This window comes from Bactrocera latifrons, unplaced genomic scaffold (genome assembly GCF_001853355.1).
Source record: "Bactrocera latifrons isolate USDA-ARS-PBARC rearing strain unplaced genomic scaffold, ASM185335v1 scaffold_220, whole genome shotgun sequence".
Taxonomy (NCBI): domain Eukaryota; kingdom Metazoa; phylum Arthropoda; class Insecta; order Diptera; family Tephritidae; genus Bactrocera; species Bactrocera latifrons.
The window spans coordinates 155,721-179,217 of record NW_017535742.1 but is presented as its reverse complement, the minus strand read 5'-3'; the positions used below and the strand labels follow the sequence as shown (position 1 = coordinate 179,217).

Below are 23,497 nucleotides of genomic sequence, written 5' to 3'. Positions count from 1 at the left end.
CCTATTTCTTTTAGTACCGTAATATCTGTTGCATCTCAATTTCCGATAGATTACATTATGACTGTTAAATCACATCACCTGCTTTTCCTTTACAGAGCCGGCTAACAGCCAGTTTCCCGTGAGTTTACATTATCACTGTTAAATCACATCACCTGCTTTTCTTTTACAGAGCCAGCTAACGCCAGTTTAACGTGAGTTTACATTATGACTGTTAAATCACATCACATGCTTTTCTTTTACAGAGCCAGCTAACAGCCAGCTTGCCGTGAGATTACATTACGACTGTTAAATCACATCTCATCGCGGTGTAAGTGTCACCCAAGCATTGATCAGGCTCCGTGACTGCATTTCTTTTATAGAGCCAGCTACAGTGACAGGAGATAATTATTTTTGAAGCCACTTGTAAAGTTGGAGTTATTCTGAGGGTTCCATTCGGTTAATCTCACGCATAGACCGGTTTGCTAATTTGCGATCCCAGTTCGTTTGCTAAATCCAGGAGCGTAGTCATCGTTTAGGATGTTGCGCTTGTCGCGAATTTTAACAGACTCTGCGGCCTCACTATCGATACCTCTTTCAGTTTATCATACCGTGGGGAGCCTAGATGCCTTGCTCTGGACAATTCCTGCAGTCTTCTCGATCTGTGTGCTCCATCCTGTGGGCGTATGTCAACCACCAGACTGAGGAAGGGTTCTATCGTACATGGTCGGAGTGCTAGGATTTTATGGCAACAGACGGGGTTCTGAATGAGTGCAAACCAGCGGCCTTCATTTGGAGGGATAAAAGATATCACTCTTGAATTCAATGGAGAAAAGTAAGAAAGAATGGAGGTTATTGGTAACCATCAGTTTATTATTACTATTTTTTCTTTGGTTGGAAGTGGAAAATAGATTGTTTAAACTAAAAATCTTAACGTATGTATCTTGAACTATCTACAGAACTTATAATTCCTAATTTTAAATTAAAATTAAAATTTTGCAAATTTTGTAATTTACACCGTGGGTCAATCAACGAAAAGTCTTCCAGGGGATTTTTTGCTGGCAGCGCTGCTACCCAACATGCATATGTATAAAACACATACTTATATGTATGCAATTAGCTGCGAAAAATATGCATGCTTTGGAGTAAATCCCAAAAGCACTCAACTGATAAGGAAGACAATTGTTTCGTGAAAGACCTGAAACATACACACACACATACAGGCGCACATGTGTATACACAAAGCAAGTCTCAATAAGTGAGAGTCCAAGAATCCCCGCTTTTGCCGCACAATATGCTCTTTGTGCCAGAGCGAGCGTAGTTCTTCACCAAAGCTAGCGCCTAAGTATAAAAACAAGTTAGAGCGCCACAAAAGCCAACAGTCAGCTTGACACAACTCCAGCGCGCAACATACAGCCAGTAACAGCTCAAATTGAGTTTCATTAGCAATTCTATATTGGACCAAAAATGAAGCTATTTATCTTTGCTATTGTCGCCGCGATTGCACTCAGCGCCTACGCAGACGCACATCTACAACGACCACGTCCGCAAACTTTGATCTACTATCCGCCACCGACACGCCCACCACGCCCCATTTTGGTACGTGTAGCACGTGATGTTGGTGTTGGCGGCTCGTTGGCAAGTAATCCAAATGGGGGCGCCGATGCACGCTTGGACATTGCCAAAGCTATTGGTGATCCTAACCACAATTTAGTCGCTGGCGCTTTTGCTGCTGGAAATACCGATCGCGGTCCAGTTACCACTGGCGGTYCGTTGGCTTACAATAAGTGAGTATAAAGTTTCGAGTTTTGCGTACACAAATATAATTTTTATATGGAATTCTTTCATTACAGCAACGGTTTGGGCGCCGCTCTTTCGAAAACGCACACTCCCGGTGTACGTGATACATTCACCCAAAGCGTCAATGCGAATCTCTACAACAACGGCGTGCACAGTTTGGATGCCAATGCGTTCAAGTCACAGAACACGCTYGCCAATGGTTTCAAGTTCGATCGCAACGGCGCTGGTTTGGAATACTCCCACATTAATGGTCATGGCGCCAGCCTTACTAAGAGTACTATTCCTAACTTCGGCAGTCAATTGGAGTTGGCCGGTAAAGCGAATCTGTGGTCTTCACCGGATCGTAATACACGCATCGATTTAACTGGCAGTGGTTCGAAATGGACTAGTGGCCCACTGAGTGGACAGCGCGACTACTTCGGTGGTGTGGGTCTCACACACATGTTCGGTTAAGCGTTTAATCATAGGATGCCTTGGTGTAAAGCTTATTGCTGTTAATTTGAAAAAATATTTATTGAATAAAAAGTTGGAACAACAAACTTTCTAGAATGTTTTTGTATACTCTCTAAAGGCATACGATTTTTTCTTCCAGTTATTGTTCTTCCTTTAAAAAGCTAAAATCACAAATCCCCTCAGCCAGGTTAAAACTTCTATATAATATATTATAATAGATTATAGGACTCTTGATTGACAAAGCAATTTGAGTCTATCACAAATGTCTCTTTCGCTGAAGGAAAGATCGCCAAGATGTTTCAAACTCAATCTTGCAAAGGCTTGAGAATGGAGGAGAAGGGAGCTGGATGCTTATCAGACGGATTCAACCTTGTCTTATTCAGAAACTGACGAAGGTTGTTTTATCCTCTCGCTCTGCATCGAAAATTTTTATTTTTATTGGTTAGAACTGGATAAATTTGGTCGACTGAATTCATGCACATATGTATGTGTCTCTCCAAAAATATTTCTTTCATACAAATATAGAGGGAATCCTGTTATAATCTTGAGAAATCTGTTAAATGACTTAAGCTATTGCCTGGACTTCGAGAGTGCTACTTAGTTACTTAGTTCAAAATGCAATCTTCAAATATTATACATATACTCATCATGAGGGTGACTATAGATAAAAAAAATTTTACTGTTTTCAGATCTCTTCTCTAGCCAATGGTCGCTTGGTTGAAAAGAGTGACACATAAGCTCCGGACCGTAGGTGGTAGCAATTAGGCCATCATTATTTCCTTTGTATTCTCAGATATCCAACTAAAGCCTTCTTCAATAACTTCTTGAATTTGTTGCAAAACCCTATGCTTTTGCACGCCAGCTGCCCGATTTCCCTTAAGTTGGAGTATAGGGAGCCGTTCAATATTTCTCTTCTCACCAGGCTGAAGGCTGTACATTTACATTGATAATATTTTAACGTCTCAACATTCTCCGCTTAAACTCTGCACTCTGCCGAATAAACTTTTSCCATTTTCTGAAAGTGGGATCTTAAGGATCCCTGTCCTGCGATGACCCTTACAATGTTACCAAGATCACTAGCTTAGAAGTAGTAGCTTTATTGTCTGTGCACCATCAACAGTACCCCAAAATAAAAATACATGTCCATTAACRTTGTTTTTAAGATGTTCTCCGGATCACTTAGTAGGTACTGATTCGGCTTCTCTATAAAAACCTGCTACAAAAATTAAAAGCAAATCTGGTAGAGATCCCTATCTGAGCTGACTAGGAACATCGAATCGAACAATGTTCTAAACGCTACTACTTCCCGACCAGAAAGCAAAGTAYGGCTACAAACTGAAGAATCTTCAATTTTCGACCTAATTTAATATGGAAGATTCATATGTATAAGAAATTTGTTCCTGTCAGAAATACACCCGAAGTTTACTTTTTAAATACAATTTTATTTGATAATAAATTATTTTTTTCAAAGACACAATACATTCTTTTACTTAACAATAATTCTTTGAATAAATCATGAAGCCTATGTGTTTCCCCTTCTCTCTTGCGACCCACAAACTTTTTCAATTYCGTTTAGCCAAACATATGAGTCAATCCCAAGCCGGCGTTGAAGTCCTTCTGTCCGCTCAGCGGTCCACTCAACCACTTTGAGCCGCTGCCAGTCAAGTCCAGGCGTGTATTACGATCCGGAGAAGACCACAAATTCGCCTTGGCACCCAACTCCAATTGTCTGCCGAAGTTCGGTATATTGCTGTGGGTCAAGCTGGCGCCATGGCCATTRATGTGCGAGTACTCCAAACCGGCGCCGTTGCGTTCGAACTTGAAACCATTCGCCARTTTATTCTGCGAAGCAAAGGCGTTGGCATCCACGCTATGCACGCCATTATTGAAGAGATTCGCATTGACGCTCTGACTGAAGGTGTYGCGTACGCCGGGAATGTGCGTCTTCGAGATGGCAGCGCCCAAGCCATGACTGCGGAGCAAATTCACAGTTATGGCAAAATGTTATTAAAAAATATTTACTATCATCTCTACTTACTTGTTGTAAGCCAAGGCGCCACCAGTGGCTACGGGTCCGCCGTTCGTATTGCCCGCAGCAAAAAYTTTGCCAATCACATTGTGGTCCGGCGTGCCAATGCCCTTGGCCAATTCCAGTCTTGCATCTGCACCGCCGTTCGGATTGCTGCTCAACGAGCCACCCAACGATTGCGGGTATGCGGCGGCCAGTGCGCCGAAAAGCGCCAAAGCGAGTATGCTGGTTGCGAAGAATTGCATGTTGCTGTTGTAGTAGTTGAAGCTGCGCTTGCTGTGTGTTTGCTTTTTGAGCTTTCGTTAGAATGTGCTCTATCTGCGGATGATCGATTGCTTTTATATGCACAGCGCGTATCAGAACTCATCTGCGCTTATCGTCGTATGTGCCGTTACGTTGCTGGCGCTCAGGGAACCCCAACGCTCACAGCTAACTCTAGCAACAGCTGTATTTGCGTGCTCTCTGTTTGAAATTCGAGAATGCTGAACCTTTTTTGTTTTTGATTTTTTGTGTTGGGTATTTACACGTTCGTTTGGCTTGTTTTCTTTTTATTACTCATTGAAAAGAATTTGTTATCAATTCTTCTGAGTCTTAATTAATATTTTTCGAACAATTATTTTTTTGTATTTTTATGCGGAAATTTCGCAAAACCCCCGAAATTTTTTTTAAATCAATCGCTATTGTTTTTATTCTGTAATATGATAAGCCCCGTGTCTTCTTCTTCTTTATTGATGTAGCCTCCTCTTAAGCGATTATAGCCGAGTTTACAACAGCGTGCCATTCATTCTAGCTTTTCACTATTTGGCACCAATTAGGGATTCCAAGTACAGCCAGATTCTTCTCCACCTGATCGTTGCAAAGGTGTGGAGGTCTCCTCTTCCTCCGCTAACCCTGGTGGAGCTTGAGTGTTTTCATCCATTCGGCCAACATGACCTAGTCAACATAGCCGCCCTCTCTTAATTCGCTAAACTAGGTCAAAGTCCTCGTCAGTCTCATCAGATGTTCCATCGACTGCGGTATACGCCGTTAGCAATGCCTAAAGGACCATAAGTCTTCCACAGAACCTTTTTCTCGAAAACTCGTGCCGGTGACTCATCAGATGTTGTCATCGTCTATGTCTCTGCACCATATAGCAGAACGGGGATGCTGAGTGACTTGTAGAATTTGGTCCTTGTTCTTTGAGAGAGGACTTTACTTTTCAATTTCCTACTCAATCCGTAGCAGCGTGATTCTGCATTGGATTTCGACGCTGACGTTGTTCTCAAAACAGTTTCCAAGATAGACGAAATTATCCACGGCTTCGAAGTTATGTACCAAATGATAAACAGATCGCAGAACTGAAACCGAATTATTTAACGGTATATTCATCCTATATAGTATGGTATATACAAGGAGAAAGATGGAATTGGCTTTGCAAACGGCCAAAGTCTGCAATATTCCCCAAAATAACTTGAGGAATCTTCTCTTCCGCTACAACAACAACAGAGGCAATATTACCTACTTAGTGTAACGACAGAAAACATACCTGAAATAAAAATCTGGGTCCATTCCGGTTACGCAGACCCGACTGTGGGGGGAGCGGAGTGTTCCCCAGTGTTCTTAATAACTAGGATTATTGCAAGACTCTTCCAGATGAATGTCGCTCAAAACCCGTCATTCCTCCCAGCTTCCTTGCTGCTTTCCGAATTTTTTCTTTGCTAAAAGCCTTAAGTAAGTTTGATGTTGTCTTCTTTTGGTTTATACTAAATCTGCGCTGTTCGCAAAATGTATTTACGGAATTTCTACGATCCCCGCTATCATTTTTCCGACCGGATGTCCAAATGATCTGGTAATCTTTGAAGAATCGTACAAGCTCTTAAATAACTTTCAATCTCATATCTATTGACCACATCTGATGGCTAAAAAAGGCTGCTACTGAACACCTAGCTGGATTTTTAGGATTTTAAGTGCGCATTTTGTCGATCGAAATGGAGTCTGTTGTTGTTGTGTTGCCGAGTTGACAGTCATTGGCCGACTAAAAGTTCGGGGTCAGTTCCGGTTGCGTGGACCCGACTGTCGCAGAAACGGAGAAATTGAGTATCGCTGCTTTCTGGTAAAATCTGTTCAATACTATCAAAGTTGAGTCTAGATAGAACCGATTTAACGAAGATATGAACTATTTTATTTCATATTTGTAGGTATAATTGGTTTTGTGGTGGGTGTCCGAACTCTGTTTAGTGGTAAAGAAATATCATCCAATTTTATCGGATCATCAAGATTTTTCATAAGAAGAAGGATGTTACTTTACAGTGATATTGTTGTTGTGTTAAGAGATCGTCTAACCGAGGCTCAGGATAAAAGTTTCGACCGTTCCCACGATAGTCGGGTTTAAGTAACTGGAATGGGCACAGATGTTTATGCGGTCAAGGACTGTCAACCCGTCACGATCGATACTGTTGTTGTGTTACGAGATCGTCTAACGGAGGCCCAGAATAAAAGTTTCGACGATCGTCGGGTCGGTTATAAGTAGCCGGCCAAGGAATGTAACCATACCTCGAAATTACTTCAGGAAAATTTTCTGAAGATACAACAACTACAAGTTTCGACGGGGTCGGCCAAACGAAAAGTCGGTGTTAGATCGGCTAATACTAAAAAAATATTGATCAAACCGCTTCTATAGTTGCATAGCATTTATTTTTCCTCCGTTAAAATAAATAAATATACATATATGTACATATTTTTATTGAATAGAAATTATTTGCAAGTATTTTGTTTAAAGAAAGTAATTTTTATTGTTTAGTTGTATAATTTCAGTGTTGCATCAGTAATAAACAAAAATAAACCAAGAGTATTAACAAAAATATATTAAACTAAATATGAGAGACAAAATAATAATTCGCTTTATTTTTCTTTATTAAAGGAATATAAGTTATCGCTCGAAATTTTACTTATTTTCGTTTTACTAATAAACAGCAATGATTTGCATTTTATTTTTCTATTGTTGTTATAGTTGTGTTAGTGGCTAAGTCAGTACACCTACAAATACAATAAATGTGTGCCAATTTTGCCCCAGCAGACATTTTAAGTTATTCTCTTTTTTTATTAAGTAAATATATATTTTGTTGATCCGCCTATCTTGCATACAAAAAAACTAGCAAAAATTTTATATAAATCGTTTACGGTATTTTTGGAGATTTGCACTATTACTTTTACTCTACAAACTTGCTGCTTTTACGACGATCAACGATTCTATCAACGATTCGTATACAAGCAACGGTCGTTAAAGGGATTGGTTGAGTGTGCGGCATACAATTACAATGAGCCTGATTGCAATTACTATTGTTAGGGCGAATATTTTAATACAAATTTAACAGAAAAAATGTTTTTTTTTTTTATATAAAAAGAGAAAGTATTTGTTAAAATGTTCTTTATAATTATATATTGTTTGGAAACGGTTTGTTTATCTATGACAACTTCTTGGCCTTCTGGTATAGTGTGTCCACTACTTTGCCCATGCTGTGTATGGTCTCCAAAACACGTTCGTAGGTTTTGTCCACGGGTGTCTCTTCAAATACGATAAGTACGCCTTCGCCCTGATCCAAAATGCCGCTGAATTTTTTGTCCAGAATCATTTGCGATAATTTCTTCTCCACTTGTGGCATTGGCAATTTAATGCATTCGGCGACATGAGAAACCTTACAAATTAAAAGGTTGAGTTGGTAACTATTCTTACGAGTACTTTTGCTTAAATGCTTACCTGGACTCTCGAATAGGGTTCAATGATGCGGCACAAATTCTGCTCCAACATAGTGTCATACAGCGTGCCCAAATGCGCTTTTACAATTACATCCTCGGACAATTCTTTCTTGTAGTCTTTCAAAGCTTCCTGGAAATCGGCGAGTGAACGTTTATGTGAAGCTTCAGCGACTGCCTTCATGGCGTCAATGTCGCGTCCCGAATAAGTGATGGCCTACAAAATGCACAGTAATGTAATAGAAATAAGTAAAGCGGACAAAAATTGTGAGTGAGTCTTTAGGCTTACCAATTTACCGCTCACTATCTGATTCACATCTTCGGATTGACCCAGCATAATTTTGCACAGCAACATGTATTTTAAGCCTGTTAGAGCTTTTGCATTATCCACACTGTCGAAGCTCTCGAATGCTTCGTAGAAGTAGGAGAAAGCTGTTTTAAAATCACGCTCATCGGCTGCATGTAAAATACCGGATTGCAAATCGAGCGCACCCTGCACCTTTGGCGGACAGTATATCGCATTGGCGGTTGTGCGTGCAGATGTGAGTGCTGCTCTGGCTTTCGGTAAATTGCTAAGTGCATGATAAGTTTTACTCTCCAACAATTGCACCTCAACCAAAAGGTTCTTGTCATCCAATTTCTTCAATTCACGTAGCAATTGCGAACCAAGTGCCAGTGCATCTGTATACAAACCGGTATCGAAAAATAGCGCAATCAGACGCGCCTCCAAAGACTGACGTAAGAATGTGCGCTTTTCTTGTTTTGCCCATTCAATGCAGTCTTTACATAATTGCACCTAAAGATAAACAAATTTTCGCAAATAAGTTTAGCATAGAAATTTCTATATATAAACGTTTCTATACAAACCTCTATACCAGTGCCAGCATCCATGTCCAAGAACATATCAACTAGCGTACGCACCATTTTGGCAGCCTTTGCTTTACTTATCAAGCTGAGAAACGGTCGCGTCACCTTGATCAAATCAGCCAATTCTTTGGCCTTGCCTTCTTGCTTGTATAGCTCACCAAGTTGCAGGATGCCCTGCTCCTTCAAACGAATTAACTCCTCATCGTTTTCAGCTACCTCTTGTTCACGTACAATTTTATTTAATAAAGTAATACCCTCTTCCCTATTCACGCTTGTAAGGGCTTGAGCGCGTTCAAACAACGTTGCTCCGGCCATTTTTCTGCTGCTGCAAATATGTTATTACAATATACCCAAATTTTAGTTGTAGTTTTTTGCGTACTCGATGTATTTGATCTATATCAAACGCTTTAGACAATTTATAATTGGAAATTTCGAGATAAAATGTCTAAAAATCTTTGTTGAGAATCAGTTGAAAATCACTTTTTCGCTTTTCGCTTTGGTCTGAGTGGCAAACCAATGACATTTCATGAACCGCCAGTCATGCAGAAATGCAGCCAACTGCAGAGAAAAGTGCTGCCCATCGAAACAAAATTGAGGAATCACGCAGACGGACGGCGAGATCAAAATCAATTTAAAATTTTGTAATTTTTGAAATAATCACAAAAAAGCACTGAATTATAAAAATATCATTATTAATACTGTAAAACTCTTTTTGTATCAACAATAACAATAAATTAACATACGAAGTTTTACGAAATTCTATGAATTTTTATACTTAGGATTTCCTCAATATTGCAACACTACGCTTGTTGTTTTGTTTTTGGAATCCTCCGGACATCTAGCTGTCAAAATTATACTAATATACCATTTTTTAGTTTTGGCACGAATCCTTTTTAAAAATAAAATTACTACAGCAAAATGCTGTATAATTATCGATAACGACAATACAAAAGTAAAAAAAACACATTTTTTTATCAACAAATAACTGCAAGGCCCTCCGTACAGTAAAGCAATTTAGTGCTATGGTTGAGGAAACAACACAAAGCAGCCGGCCGCGCATGAAGACCGCACGACCCAAGTCGGTGTGTCTATGGTCGGTAACCGATGTAAGGAAATGGTATATGCGGCACTGTGGGGAGTATCCACAATATCTGGAGCTCTTTTCAAAGGTAGTTTTTGTAATTTAAAGATTACTACGAAGGATTAAAGAGTAGTACTCACTTGAAGTCGACGCTCGGTTGGCAAACGCTCGCTACTCTGGCTGTCATTACACTGTTTATTCCGCTGATAATACTTCCAATCCTTGAACGTTTTCGTTTTAATTTCTTCAACTATTTTGAAGCTTTAAAAAGTGTTTTGTCTCTATAAAAGTAGCTAATGGCTTCACGCTTGAATTTTTATTAAACAAATTAAAATTATATGTGTCAAACAATTTTAAATTGTAAAAGTCAAAATAGGCGAGTTATTTTTTCTTTTTTACTACAAAAGTGTTTTGTACACAATTTATTTGTTTTTGAGTGATATTTAATAAATAAATAAATTGTATTAATTTTCAGCATGAAATTACCGGCCGGGCTCTGCTACGCATCAATGATTATTCACTGCAAAGGATGGGCATCAGTGACAGCGCCGATCGTGAGGCAATTTTCCGTGAGATATTAAAACAACGACTCAAAACTGATATTATGGAAATACGTGATATGGAACGTGAGATCAATACTTACTATAATACAAGATAAACAAACAGATCAAGCAGTATATTAGGGAAATCTTAGGTAAATTAAGTGAAAAACGCAGAGCTATGCACAATTTTAAGACAAAACCATTTTGATACATCATACGTACGAACGTCAAATGAAGTTGACTTTACAGCAAATCAAAACGCACACCAACGGCTAAGACAATTGTAATCCAGTACGTAAAAATTTGTCTCATTAGCGTCTAACATATTTTAGTAGTCAAATGTTAGTGAAAAATTATAATTATAGACTATATAGAATAATTATATTGCTTATAAAGTTTATTGTTACTTTAACGATGATCTAAATTGTTAAAATAGTAGTACTGCTTTGTTTAGTTTTTGAACGCTTGTCTATGCGCAAGTTTTATTTTGTATTGCTATAATAAAACAATTTCTCATTTCACAAATTTGCAAAAAACAAAAATGACAAAAAAAATTTAAATTAAGACAATTAACTGAAACACCACATAGCAATAATATGAACGGTATTAAATGTAGTTTACGAATATAGATATTGTGAAATTATATGCTTAAAATTGTATAATTAATTCGTTGATTAATCGACCAATTGCACAATATTTCCAATTATTAGGCAACAAAAGACGAGTAAAAATTCATTATATTTATATATATATATGTATATACAGATATATGTATTTTTAAAATTAAATATTTTATTGTAAAAATACTGCAATCTAGTTTTAAATATGACCTTACGTTTTTATAGTTTGCGTTCTGCTTAAAAAATCTATTTAAGAAATAAAAATTTACGCACTTACGATTTTATGCACATTAAAATACATATATAAAGTTATACGAAAATTTATCTAAGAAATTATTACTAATTTATCAAATATTTTACAAATTTTATAAATTACTAAAAACCATTTTTTGAACGTAATTATATTGTTATTTTATTATAAAAATATGTAAATTAATATTTTTTGAACTAAAAAGCAATTAAATGAGAATTGAAATTGCAATTGTTGAACAAATTTTTAGTGTGCAAATATACATATAATTTTTGCAAATATTTGCTATGCATTTTTATTAATTCATGCATTTATTAAATATATACATACATATGTACATATATATTTATATCAATTAAATTTTTGCAAACAATATTAAAACTAATTCTGTCTGTGGGTTCAAATTTCATTTGAAGCATTTTTAAGCTATAAATATCAATACGCGTATATTTTAGATATACGTAACGGTAAATGTTTAATTAGGATTTCACAAACTGTCGAATTTGTGCACTTTCAAAGTCCTTGACCACAAAATTTCACTAACGGTTGTTGCACTTTATTTAGAGAGAGTGAGTATTAAAAGCAGCTCAGTCTTCCCGTTCCGTTTTCGGTGTTACTAGCTGTACATCAACGCTTTGCACATTCGCAGTTGAGTCGGCAGCTGGCACCGTTACGGTCAACGGAGTTTGTGCGATGACAGCAGTTGGTGCCGGCGCCAGCTTTGGCAAAGCGTTGGCCGCCAGCTTTGTTGGTGTTAGTATGGTCGCACCGCCAGTCACGCCTGCTATGCTTGCACCGCCCGGCACTGCGGTCGTGAAGACCAGTTTCGGTGGATTGAGACGCATCTGTTGTGTGTGCGCCTGCATTGCGGCAGCAACTTGCTGTTGCTGCTGTTGTAACACTTGCGTCTGCTGTTGTTGTTGCTGCTGCTGTTGTGTGAATAGTTTCGGTAGCTCGGCAAAGAAGCGGTCCACAGCAGAACGCTCGAAGTCGAAGCGCTCACGTTCCAGCGCCAGTCGTTGCTGCTGTATCTCATTGTTCTCCGTTTGTGCATTGTATATGTGACGCAACAGTATACGCATGCTAGCTGCCTCCTTGCGTGAGAGCAATTCCTCGCGTCGCTGCTTGTCATGCAGCTGCTTTTGCTGGCGCTTATTCGCAGCCTTGACTTTGGCTTCCTCGACTTTCTTGAGTAATTGTTGCTGCTTCTGCTGTTGTTCCTTCTGTAGCTGCTGTGCTTGTTGCTCCTGTTGCTGCTGCTGCTGTTGCAATTGCTGTTGCTGTTGCGCCTGCTGTTGTTGCTGTTGCTTTTGTTGTTGCTGCTGCTGCTGCTGCAGTAGCGCAGCATTTATTTGCGGCAACAAGCTCTTACCCAAAGTCGTGTTTGTTGCAGCCATTTGTGCACCAGCCTGATCAGCATTGACCAGCAGTAGTTTCATGCCACCCGGACCCGTGGCCACAAAACCTGCACTGGTGGGCGTGCCCTGTGCGCCGGCCACACTCGCGGTGCCGCTGAGTAGAATGCGTCCGGGCTGCAATGTGCCGCTGGTATTTAATGCATTCGGCAGCAATTGAATTTGTGACTGGTGAAGTGGCATCAGTGGCGCTGGCGCCGGTGCTGTAGGTGTCGTGGCGGTTGGTGTTGTTGGTTTGGGCTGCATCAGGAAATTTGTGGGCACCAAAGAGATTTTACCCTGCGGCGTCGATTGTGTGCTGGACGTAGTTGTGGTTGTTGCTTTGGACGCGTTGGCTGCGGTTGAAGCAATCGTCATGGGACTTGAGACAGGCAGTACAATGCTCGATGAGTTATCGCCCAAACGTTCGATAAGTGTGGGCATTGTGTTTTTTTGCGTTGCAATGACCCCATTTTCTTCCTCAGCATCCACATCGATGGGTTCCTCTTTTATCAGTGTGCTACCCGCTGTGGTGGTCGCCTCGGCGCTCTGCTTTTTTTGCTGATTTAGTTTGGACTTTTCACCATCCGTCGATTTGCGCTTTACAGCCTTGCACAAGGGGAACTCCTCGCTATCCATGCTGTCATTTTCCTCCTTAATTTGCACCTCTCCCATATCATTGCTATCTGTGCTACGCGTGTCGGCGATATGCTCCTCGCCATATTCATTGCACAGCTCCAAACTGCCGTCGCTGGCTTTCGATATCTTGCGTCGTTTGGTTGCCGTTAGCGGTTTAGCGGTTTTCTCCGCCGCACTAGCAATGGCCGCAAAAGCTTCATCGTTAATATCCACCTCAACATCGGGTATTATGCCATCGTCAATGTCGTTTTTCGAGGCATTGCCATTACTCAACGCCACCAACTCATCTAGTCCGTCATCACTTTCGGACACAGTGCCACCTGTAAAATTAAAGTACATTTAAAAAGGTCTGTGTATAAAATTTTTACTACGTCCGCTTTACCTTCTTCCAAAATTTTCTGTCTACGCTCTTCGCGCTCTTCACGCGCTTTCTCCAACTGATATTTGAGCGATGGTGGTGGCACCTCATTCGGTCGCACACTGAAGATCGGTCGCTTCATAATCGCATCCATTTCGGCGTAATGCTTCCATGTGGGCTCAGCTGCCGATGCCAAACCCGATTCGATTTCTTTCTTCAAACGATTGTAGAAACATTTCAGATTCTTGACACGCGTGCTGATCTCTTCCGGCGAGCGATAGTAACCATATTGCTGCATCTTAGCGGCGAGATCACAGAGCACTGCATGCTTTTTGTGCGCTATTATTAGTGTGCGCTGCACTTTCGGATCACCCCACAGCTGTATGAGCAGTTTGGTTTCGTCTGTATCGAAGTTAGGATTACGCCCGATACTGCACGCCTTCTTTGAGCCCGATATGCTGTTTAGTACGCGATTGGTGGACACCCATTGCTCGCCGGAACGACGCTTCAACTTCAATCGAGCACTGCTTTTCTGACTCATCTTTGTTGGCGCCTAAAAACCCCGATAGTAGCTGAAATTGGCATAAACAATAATAAATTGAAATTGTATGCATCTAAATGTATGCTTTATTAATTATTGTCTAACTGATGCATCAGCTCGAAAAGTTAGATTAATGGTAGACTAAAGTAGCTATAAGATTAACAATATATTTTTCTAATCCCTTAAATTCTGAATTTCAAAATTGTGTAGAATAATTCCTTGGCGAAAAGCAAAGCACCATGTACTGAACAGTTTTAATTAGCTGAAAACTTTTTAATAAATGAAAAATAATGTTAACATCTTTGAAAAATTCGGTTATAGGATGCAACTACAAGCAAGTCAAGATATTATTTTTCTTTAAAGGACTTACGATAAAAATTTATAGCATATCTTTAGGCGCTTCGTAATGCCAATACTTCTATAATAATTTTACCGTTTTTTTAATTGAGCACAACTTTCGAAAATACATGCTCTGACATTCAAAATTCAATGCTTCAATCATTTGAACGTATTTGAGAAAAGCTAACATACCTCTAGCATACCCTTAGGCGGTAATTACATTATTTGAAGCATAACTTCGTTAATTTTTGCGGTATTTGAGTGGAAAATATGTGATTAAAACTGGTTCTGCTTATTATGGAAAGTATTTAAGGAAGTTGTATGTAACGGGAAAAAATCTTATCATTAAACACTGATCTTCACTTAAATCAGGAAGGAAAATATTACCGAAAAAATATTTTCCGCCAAGTGACATTTTAGCTACCCTTAACCCAATTTTCACAAAGCGCACATCCACACATACAAATTTGTGTTTTCATGCGCGCAACCTCCTGCCCAAACACCGGCACATAACAGCTACTTAAGCGGCAGCATACATACATACAAATATATTTATATGTGTATTATAATCATAAAACTCACAGCAGAAAATCAGCCTGAATGTATGCTTCAAAAACTGACAAAATGTATACTTAAACAGCCTAAATGTATGATTGTGCCAGAAATCAGCCTAAATGTATGCTTCAAAAATCGCCTAAATGTATGCTTTTGGAAGAACACACACAAATTGATACATAAAATAACGGAACTTCACCAAAATTATACGCAACTAATTTACAGATCAATATTATGCCAACTCTCGCTCGTGTGTGTGTGTGTATGAGTGCAACTCCAACTTTGTAATAAATCAATTATACTAGACCACACTCGCGTTTGTTAAGCCAATTGTTTTGTGCATGTGTCACACACCTGTATATCACCGGTTTGACGCGCGTCCTGACGCTCAACTCGTCTGTGCCCAACTAAACGCGGGCGAGTCGATAAAAGTGACGCACCAAGATTGTTGTAGCGTGGACCGTTGAGCGCTACGGCGGCTCAGACACAACAGCGCAACTCCGTGGCGTACAATGTGCGATAAACGAGTGCAAGCACACACACACGCATACAAACCAAGTGTAAAAAAAAAACGTTCAAAACGAAAATTGTGAAGGACGTGAAAATATCAAGCAACCCCTAGATGGCAACAATAAGCCGCCAGACCAGCAAAAATGCACTTGGCCAGCCTAGCCGCCATCCAGCAACACAACTGTGGCACGAACACATACACACACACACATACAAATATATAAATAATATTCCGCTGAGCTCGTTGCTCAGCAGTCGTCCACTTATGCAGCTTGCGCTCACTCACTCGATTCGCTTCGGCTGTTCGCCTCCGTATGTATGTGTTTGTTTTGATAATCGGCTCACACAGCAGCAGCAGCAGCACAACTTAAGCACACTTTCAGGCGTGTATCCTTGCTGTTACACTTTTCACCCGACCACTATTACATCGATATGTGCGCGCACGTTTATTTTATTTAATTATTATGCTTTTGTTTCGTTGTTTTTATTTGTATTCCTCGTTATTTGCTACAACACTTTAGTTCCGTACGCGCCGACGACTCTCTTGCAACTGAACGGGACTTCGTTTCGTGCGTTTTCGTTGAGTTGGTGCAGCGCGTGCATTGCCAAAGGGGGGTGGTGGTGGTGGTGGTAGGTTGTTGTGCTCGTTGGTTGCTTGGTGGGTTTGCTCGCCGCTTCGTGGCTAGCTGTGTAGCTGGTTTGTTTTTGTGTTTAAGTCTGCTGTGCTGTATATTTTGTGTTGTGCGCAGCCTGACATGCGCACTGGCAACGCGAAACATTGTACTTATTGAATTTGTTGTTGCGCCTACTGCTCCTTACGACAGTTTTATTGATTAATCGCAAAAGGAATTTTATGGAAATTTCATATATTGAATATTTTCGGAAATATTTAGAAATTTTTTAAGACACTTATAAAAAATGTTTTACTGAATTTAAATTAGTAACGGAATTGGAAACAAAAAATTGCAAAAATCAGCTTTTCCGCGCTACACATCGTTCTTGAGCCTTGTTATCGAGACAAAACTTGTTTTAAATTGTAAGTACTCATAGAGTATCAGCACATTGACTTAAGTAAACTTAACAAATTTATAATTTTGACAAGATATCTTCATGAAATCTGGCATAGATTATTAGCCAGAGCAACGGCACAATCCCCGTATATATATTTTTAGATAGATCCATTATAGCATATAGCTGCCATAGAAACTGGACCGATCAAAATCTAGTTCTTGTATCGAAAACTTTTTATTTGACGAGATTTCTTCACGAAATTCGGGCTATATAATTTTCTAATATAACGGTACAATCTCCGTTCTAATTATTCAAACCGGTCGACTATAACATATAGCTGCCATACAAACTGACCGATCGAAAACCAGTTCTTATATGGAAAACTTTTTTATTTGTGAAGAATGTTGAAGTTTTTTCTTAATCTTATTTATACTATAAATTGTAGCGCAGCGATTCTGACATAATGATGTTTGTACAACAACCATGTAGGTTGTTAAAAAAAAAAAAAACTTTTCATTAACTTTGCAGTAAATAAGAGTGGATATGGACGCCTCAACGGAAAAGGTTGTGTGAATTTACCTCAAAGGTCCGATCATGACAACAGGTACCAACTAGGCCAATCTATGCTAATGTTTGACATCCTGCGATGTTATTTGACGTCCTCTTTCTTACGATTGTTGTTTTTTATCAAAATGAGGGTGCACTTTTGGATACTCAGTGGTCTTAGGGACCATTTTATCAGTTTTTTCTTGAGGTATAGCTGTTGGTTATGTCCACCTTTCGTTCAAATACTTATATGGTTTGGATTAAGCAACATAACAAAAACTCAAAAACAATAACTGGATAATTCTCTTTCTATATAACACCAGCATTGGAGTCCTTAATCCATTATATACCCAAAACTATGATTCCAATCACTTTCGGGATTATTTAATCATGTCATACAATGTTGAGGAAGCGCCCTAACAAGGCTAAACGCTGACTATTTACAATTTTGGGGATCCTTTAGGGGTAGGACATGTCTTATATGCAAATGCATTCAAATATATTATCAACAGAACTAACCTGTATGTATGTGTATATAATTATATATGATATATGTAAATATATGTTTCCTGCGATATTGACTTCACTTTAATGCTTCCAACTCATCACACTTAAAAATGTATTACCATACAAAGTTTGCCATTGCATCGAACACCTTTCTGCAAAAACAAATGCAAAAATATCAAAGATGTGAATATAAATTAAGTCAAGGGTAGTTTACTTTATGTGACAACATTAACTCAGCAACGCGTTCACCACCACCGCGGTGCCTACCAAATTGTCGCAGTAGCACTAGCGAAATCAACAGTAACAACAACAATAACGGCTGTCTCATATGAGGAGCCGAAGCAGCAGCAGCCATAAATCTATAAATTTGCGACTTTATACATCCATRCATACATACATAAATATCTACTGACATATAAACAAGTAGCCAGTCCGTCAGTAATCACAAATCTGCGCATAACATTTTGCTGCACATGCGCAGTGGTCGGTTTCTCATCGTTTGGGCATTGACTTGTACTTTTCCTATTTGTAGCGTACATACATATTATTCCTTTCCGAGCAACATGCGCTCGTGCCTTGTGATAGTCACTGTTCAGCCACTACCTCTTCCGAAAAACCAAAAAAAATGCTGTCGATTTGCGCGTGATAGTGGAAAAAAAGTCAGCATATACATATGTACACATGTATTTGCATAGGGGTGGCGGCTGCTGCATGCGGGTATACGTTTGTACTTTTATTATTGTTGTAGCAGGCTTTGATGTCCTTGCTTCTCCGGCCACTGTACATGTGCATTTATTTAGCATTTGCTCATTGAAGTGATTGCAAGGCATGCAAGTGAAATAAAATGCACAGATTTAGAGGTTGAAATGGTAATTTGTGTGGGTAAAGGTACGAAGTATTTTTGGAGCTTAATTCTCTTGTTTGAATATTAAATTAATTATAAGTAAAAATGTGTATATTTTGAGTTTTTTGAGTATTTTTACGTATTTTATATTTACACCAATCATATGCGATATACTTGTATATTTTATAAACTTTCAAAGATTTACATAAAGATATGCCGGGTGATATATTTTTTTTTTTGCAAATGATACTTTTTGTTCCACAAAAATAAATTTCTTTGTGTTTTAATATGACTATAGTATATGTATACATGGTAGCAACCTAAACCGGACAATTGAAAATTAAAAAAAATTTAATAAATTCATCAAACGTCGTTTTAAAATTTTAAATAAATTTAAAGGAACTAAAAATTGCAAACAATTCATAAGCTCCCACAATCAGATGATGAAACAACACATTCAAATACTAACGGTATTCCATCCGTTCAAAAATCTATTACATATCTGTGCTTAAAAGTATTGTCAACAGAACCAGCCAGCTGAAAATTTGACATTTCACTTTGACAATTGCTTGACAGTTTGTAATATAATAATTTGCTCGTTGAAATTGCTGCGGTTCGAAGTGTGTATAAAAACGAAAACAATCAGCAATAATGCCTGAATTATCAGCAGCTGAGAAGGATTTCTTGCGTCGCAAACATGAGCAGACATCAAAGTTGCGTGCCGAATATTTGAAACAAATATCAAACCCGTACAGGCATGCGACAGGCGAAGGTGGCACTTTGGTAAATATATTGTCTGACGCGCTGTTATGTCATCAATACTCTACCGATTTATTAAAACAATGATATTGCATTTGATTACAGTTTGATGCCGGTTTGGCGCGTTTCCAAGCGATGCGTGTCTCCAACTACGATCACTTTCGACCTACCGGCGTAGCTTTCCGTGCGGGTATGTTCGCCGTTGTGTTGCCAATTGTTCTCTATGCTTGGGCGCTGAAATCCGAACGAGATGGTCGCGAACACAAATACCGCACTGGACAGGTGGCCTATAAGGATCGTCAATTCAAATTCATCTAAATTTCGTTTCGCTGAAAAGTTCATAAAAAAATAGCTTCTGGCAAAGTTATAGCTATATTGAAAATATGTGCATACGCTTTTATTAATGAATAAACGTAGACTAATTAATATGAAAATTGAACATAAAATTGCGATTAATATAAATAAAGTGCAGCAAAATCTATTTATCTTCCAGTTGTTTATCGCGTGCAATAACATTGTCATCGAATTTGACCATGTATGTTGTGCCTTTATGCCAATGAGCAGTCACTTTGCAAGGCTGGGAACAAAAAAATATACATAAATTAAATAGGTGAGACGAAAGTTAACACTATTTTTATGCTTACAAATCCTGAATGCTTTAGCACTGCCTCCACAATACCCGCTGTAAAATTGGCACAATTAAGTGTACTCTTATCCTTAGGTACACTTATGAACGTATTGACCATTGGCTCCTTTTCGATAATATAATAAGTGCATTCATCGTCATTTGCATGTTCGAGCTTTTCGGCCTCTTTGCCAAATAAATTCTTCCATACTGTTGTTTTTACAAATAACAGCATTTGTGTTAACTTTGTTTCACGTTTGCCATTGCGTTCGCGCATAAAATACAAATCAATAACCCGTGTGCCCACATCTTGGCCAAGGGCATGCAATCTTTATAAAAAACTAAATGTTAAAATACAAAAAATATGTTATTTGTAGATGTACGCACCTGTTTTGTAGCTCCTGCACTGTGCTCACTTGACTTTGGCAGTATTGCACGATCTCACTGAAAAGTAGCGCTACTATGCTTTGCGATACCTCGCCCTTACCTTTAGATAGTGGTCGGTCAAGTATGTTTGTGCGTGGACGCATTGACGATATTTTCAGCGCCTCCAATTTTTCCATTATGAAATATGAAAATTAATATTGTATTTTGTTACCTTAGCTTGTAGTAAAAATAGAAATGCAATTGTTTTGTTGATCTGTTAAACAGCTGATTGAACGGAGCTGCCAAGCTGTGACAGTAGTCAAAACTGTCACTTTTGAATGGAAATAGCCGGAAGGAACAACATATGTATTGAAAGTCATTATTTAACTGTTGATTTAAATTCATAGTACTTTGTTACTCAGCAACAGAAATTCTTCGGTACTAATAACAAAATTTTTAAATAAGAATAACTCAGAATACATATATTTATTACAACTAAAATGCTTAACGGTTCACATGACAGTAGGGTGATCGGAACGTTGTTGTTTAACGGAAAAAATTCCTGAAGCAATTTGAATGCATGGAGCCGAGTTAGCCGCATAAAATTCTGGGTCGATTCGAGTTACTCAGACCCGACTGTCGTGCGAAAAGTGCTTCCGATGGAATTACATATACACCCTCATCCCAGCCGCATTTGATAAAATTTGTATATACCAGCCATTTCAAAAGCTCGAGAATGCTACTTTTCTCCATGTGTAAACAATTTTAGTAAAACATAAGTTCAAATTTTGTTTTTTTTTATTCATTAGATTTTATTAAATATTTTATTAAATTTTTATTATTTGCATTTTGCTTCAATGCATGTATTATAGTTTAGTGGCATTTCCACCGTTTGAATTATTTATTTTTGTGTGTTTGCATATTTTTAGTAAGGAGTTGTTTGCCATTATTGTAATTAATACAGTTTACACACTTATTAAAAACATTTATTTCCGCGTGTTCCCTCAAATAGCTGGAATGTCGTCTCTTCTTGCCGAAGATATACATATGTACCAACATGTATTGTACATTAATATATCTCTAACACTTGTAGTGGTTCTTCACTTGAATTCATCAGCAGCTTTATTTCACCTTCCTGATATTTTACTAACTGTTCAGGTTTTTCTTTTAAATTTCACTTATTAAAAATTTCACATAAATAATTGTATAAAGATTTCAATAAGAAGTATGTAACAGTTGTTAATAGTAATAATTATACTAATTAATAGTGAAAAGTAGTGCGTAAAAAATGTGCTCACGCAAATATTTTTAGATCAACAACAAAAAATGTATAACAAATATTAGAATCTCTATTATAGAGCAACACTAAAATATATCATTGTAAATATTATTAACATTTGATAATAAGACAAACAAAAATTAATTTATTTTTAACAATTTGTGTGTGTTTCTATACCGTATTTGTTTATTGTACCTGAATTTGGATGATGAACTTGTCTGTGCTACGATTTTGTGTTTACTTATTAACCATTTCCAAGGTGATACATTAAAAATGTAACATCTATAATATTTTGCAGAATATAGAATGCAACTGATTTTTCATTACCAGCAGTCACTTAAATCACGCCCAATATGTGTTTCAGTGTCTATTCTGCTGTGCCTTTGCCTTACGGAGACCGGTTTTTATAAAGCAGTGTTGTGGTTTCTTCGGAGCATGTAGTACCAATCTATCTTGTATAAGCCTGCTTGTTTATTAGTAACACATTACAATATATTTTTATTTAAATTTCTTGTTTAAATATGCTGCGTTTGTTGCTATATTGCACAACCTCATTTTTATATAAGTTTTTATTTGCTTAATTGCATTTATTATTATATGTCATTTATTCGCACTGCATTTCTTGGCCGTTATAGAGCCCTCATTCAAAATGTTGCCACATCTATGTTGAATTCATCCACATTTTTATTACATATTTAAATACTTCTTTATTATTTTAGACACGTTTTATGCATATATTTTTTTATATTTACTTAAATACAACAATAATAATAATAATAAACACAGTAATTTTAAGTAATAATCAGAATTATTATTTAGTAGCATAATAAATTGTTTTGATGTTTTTTTTTTTTTGTTAATTTACCTCAAAACAAAAGTTAGAAAAGTTCATATGAAATAAAAGTTTTACAATGCTTGCACATACAATACATTTTTATGAGTTTTAATTTAATTTATTTCTTTAGTTTTGTTTGAATACAATTTCTGTTTTTGTTTTAAATAATTACTCTGACTGGTTCTTTGCAATATTTGAATACATACATTTAGTTAAATACCCATGTACTTTTCCAGAATTGTTTTTTGTAATTTTATAATAAGTAGGTATACAATAGTAATGTTTATTAATATAGTAGCTGCATATTTTACCACTTACATACATGTTTCTCAACATTTACTTATTAATAAAAGTTTTTTATATTTCTTTTGAAAAAACACTTAAGAAAAGCCTAAAAGTCAAATGGCAATTGTCACAATTTCACATTTGACTGTTGGCTTTAGCGGTACATTTTATGTTTTTATTTTGTTACTTTGTTACGCGTCTATGCAATTTTCACGCCGCTATTTACTAACCTCAAAGCAAATGTAACGCAAATTTTACCATTTTTCATTTCTTTAAAGTACAATTATGTAATTGTAAAATAGCAATTTACTGTAAATTTATGTGTCTATTATGAAAAATATTTAATGCATATAATTGGAAAAGTATATGTATGCATATGACATTTTGCTAAATAAAAATGCCGTTACTATTAAAAAAATGTGTGTGCGTGTTTTTTAAATTAACAAAAGAAATAATTTTGAGTCTTCATGAGCCCTAAGAAGAGTCAAAATTATTCTTTTACACAAAAATTAATTAATTATATATTTTATTATTTCATTTCGTTTTAAGTTTTCTTAATGCAACCAAGGGCTGGCAAAAAGAGCGTTACGTTTCTTAGTAGTTGTTCGAAAAAAGCTTTGCGTACATTGCAAATATGCGCGAAATACTAAATAATTATAATTTTTTCTTTTTTTTTTTTTTTTTGTACACAATAAATTTTATAATGGAATTTCTTGTAGTTTGCTACTTTTTGCTTCCAATTTTTTAATGTATT

The 23,497-nt window shown here is 37.4% G+C and overlaps 7 protein-coding genes across 9 annotated transcripts; 3 read left to right on the top strand and 4 right to left on the bottom strand.

Annotated features, from left to right (window-relative positions):
* The first annotated feature begins 1,344 nt into the window (after nt 1-1,344).
* LOC108968576 (attacin-B-like) lies at nt 1,345-2,315 on the top strand. Its single transcript, XM_018932698.1, has 2 exons — nt 1,345-1,763; nt 1,830-2,315. Exons 1-2 carry the CDS (start codon nt 1,444-1,446, stop codon nt 2,227-2,229), a joined length of 720 nt encoding a protein of 239 aa, XP_018788243.1. The 5' UTR covers nt 1,345-1,443; the 3' UTR covers nt 2,230-2,315.
* Nucleotides 2,316-3,650: 1,335 nt separating this feature from the next.
* LOC108968590 (attacin-B-like) lies at nt 3,651-4,555 on the bottom strand. Its single transcript, XM_018932715.1, has 2 exons — nt 4,268-4,555; nt 3,651-4,201 (listed from the first exon to the last, which is right to left on the bottom strand). Exons 1-2 carry the CDS (start codon nt 4,501-4,503, stop codon nt 3,802-3,804), a joined length of 636 nt encoding a protein of 211 aa, XP_018788260.1. The 5' UTR covers nt 4,504-4,555; the 3' UTR covers nt 3,651-3,801.
* Nucleotides 4,556-7,112: 2,557 nt separating this feature from the next.
* Nucleotides 7,113-10,228, bottom strand: LOC108968589 (26S proteasome non-ATPase regulatory subunit 11). Of its 2 annotated transcripts, none has more exons than XM_018932713.1 (5): nt 10,079-10,228; nt 8,858-9,182; nt 8,280-8,786; nt 7,995-8,207; nt 7,113-7,932 (listed from the first exon to the last, which is right to left on the bottom strand). In XM_018932713.1, the coding sequence occupies exons 1-5, from the start codon at nt 10,123-10,125 to the stop codon at nt 7,702-7,704; spliced, it is 1,323 nt and encodes a 440-aa protein (XP_018788258.1). In that variant the 5' UTR covers nt 10,126-10,228; the 3' UTR covers nt 7,113-7,701. The 2 variants fall into 2 exon arrangements, with proteins under 2 accessions (XP_018788258.1, XP_018788259.1); XM_018932714.1 differs by lacking the exon at nt 10,079-10,228 and adding an exon at nt 9,237-9,387 and having other exon boundaries at nt 7,702-7,932.
* LOC108968591 (protein aveugle) lies at nt 9,694-11,304 on the top strand. The gene is made up of 2 exons (XM_018932716.1): nt 9,694-10,026; nt 10,414-11,304. The coding sequence occupies exons 1-2, from the start codon at nt 9,880-9,882 to the stop codon at nt 10,594-10,596; spliced, it is 330 nt and encodes a 109-aa protein (XP_018788261.1). The 5' UTR covers nt 9,694-9,879; the 3' UTR covers nt 10,597-11,304.
* A 436-nt stretch (nt 11,305-11,740) lies between these two features.
* Nucleotides 11,741-16,206, bottom strand: LOC108968580 (transcription factor SPT20 homolog). Of its 2 annotated transcripts, none has more exons than XM_018932702.1 (3): nt 15,973-16,206; nt 13,766-14,313; nt 11,741-13,703 (listed from the first exon to the last, which is right to left on the bottom strand). In XM_018932702.1, exons 2-3 carry the CDS (start codon nt 14,280-14,282, stop codon nt 11,938-11,940), a joined length of 2,283 nt encoding a protein of 760 aa, XP_018788247.1. In that variant the 5' UTR covers nt 14,283-14,313; nt 15,973-16,206; the 3' UTR covers nt 11,741-11,937. The 2 variants fall into 2 exon arrangements, with proteins under 2 accessions (XP_018788247.1, XP_018788248.1); XM_018932703.1 differs by lacking the exon at nt 15,973-16,206 and adding an exon at nt 15,531-15,574.
* A 2,948-nt stretch (nt 16,207-19,154) lies between these two features.
* On the top strand, nt 19,155-19,834 carry LOC108968588. The gene is made up of 2 exons (XM_018932712.1): nt 19,155-19,377; nt 19,459-19,834. Exons 1-2 carry the CDS (start codon nt 19,246-19,248, stop codon nt 19,669-19,671), a joined length of 345 nt encoding a protein of 114 aa, XP_018788257.1. The 5' UTR covers nt 19,155-19,245; the 3' UTR covers nt 19,672-19,834.
* Nucleotides 19,725-20,626, bottom strand: LOC108968587 (trafficking protein particle complex subunit 5). Its single transcript, XM_018932711.1, has 3 exons — nt 20,366-20,626; nt 19,998-20,307; nt 19,725-19,930 (listed from the first exon to the last, which is right to left on the bottom strand). Exons 1-3 carry the CDS (start codon nt 20,539-20,541, stop codon nt 19,832-19,834), a joined length of 585 nt encoding a protein of 194 aa, XP_018788256.1. The 5' UTR covers nt 20,542-20,626; the 3' UTR covers nt 19,725-19,831.
* Nucleotides 20,627-23,497: the final 2,871 nt, after the last annotated feature.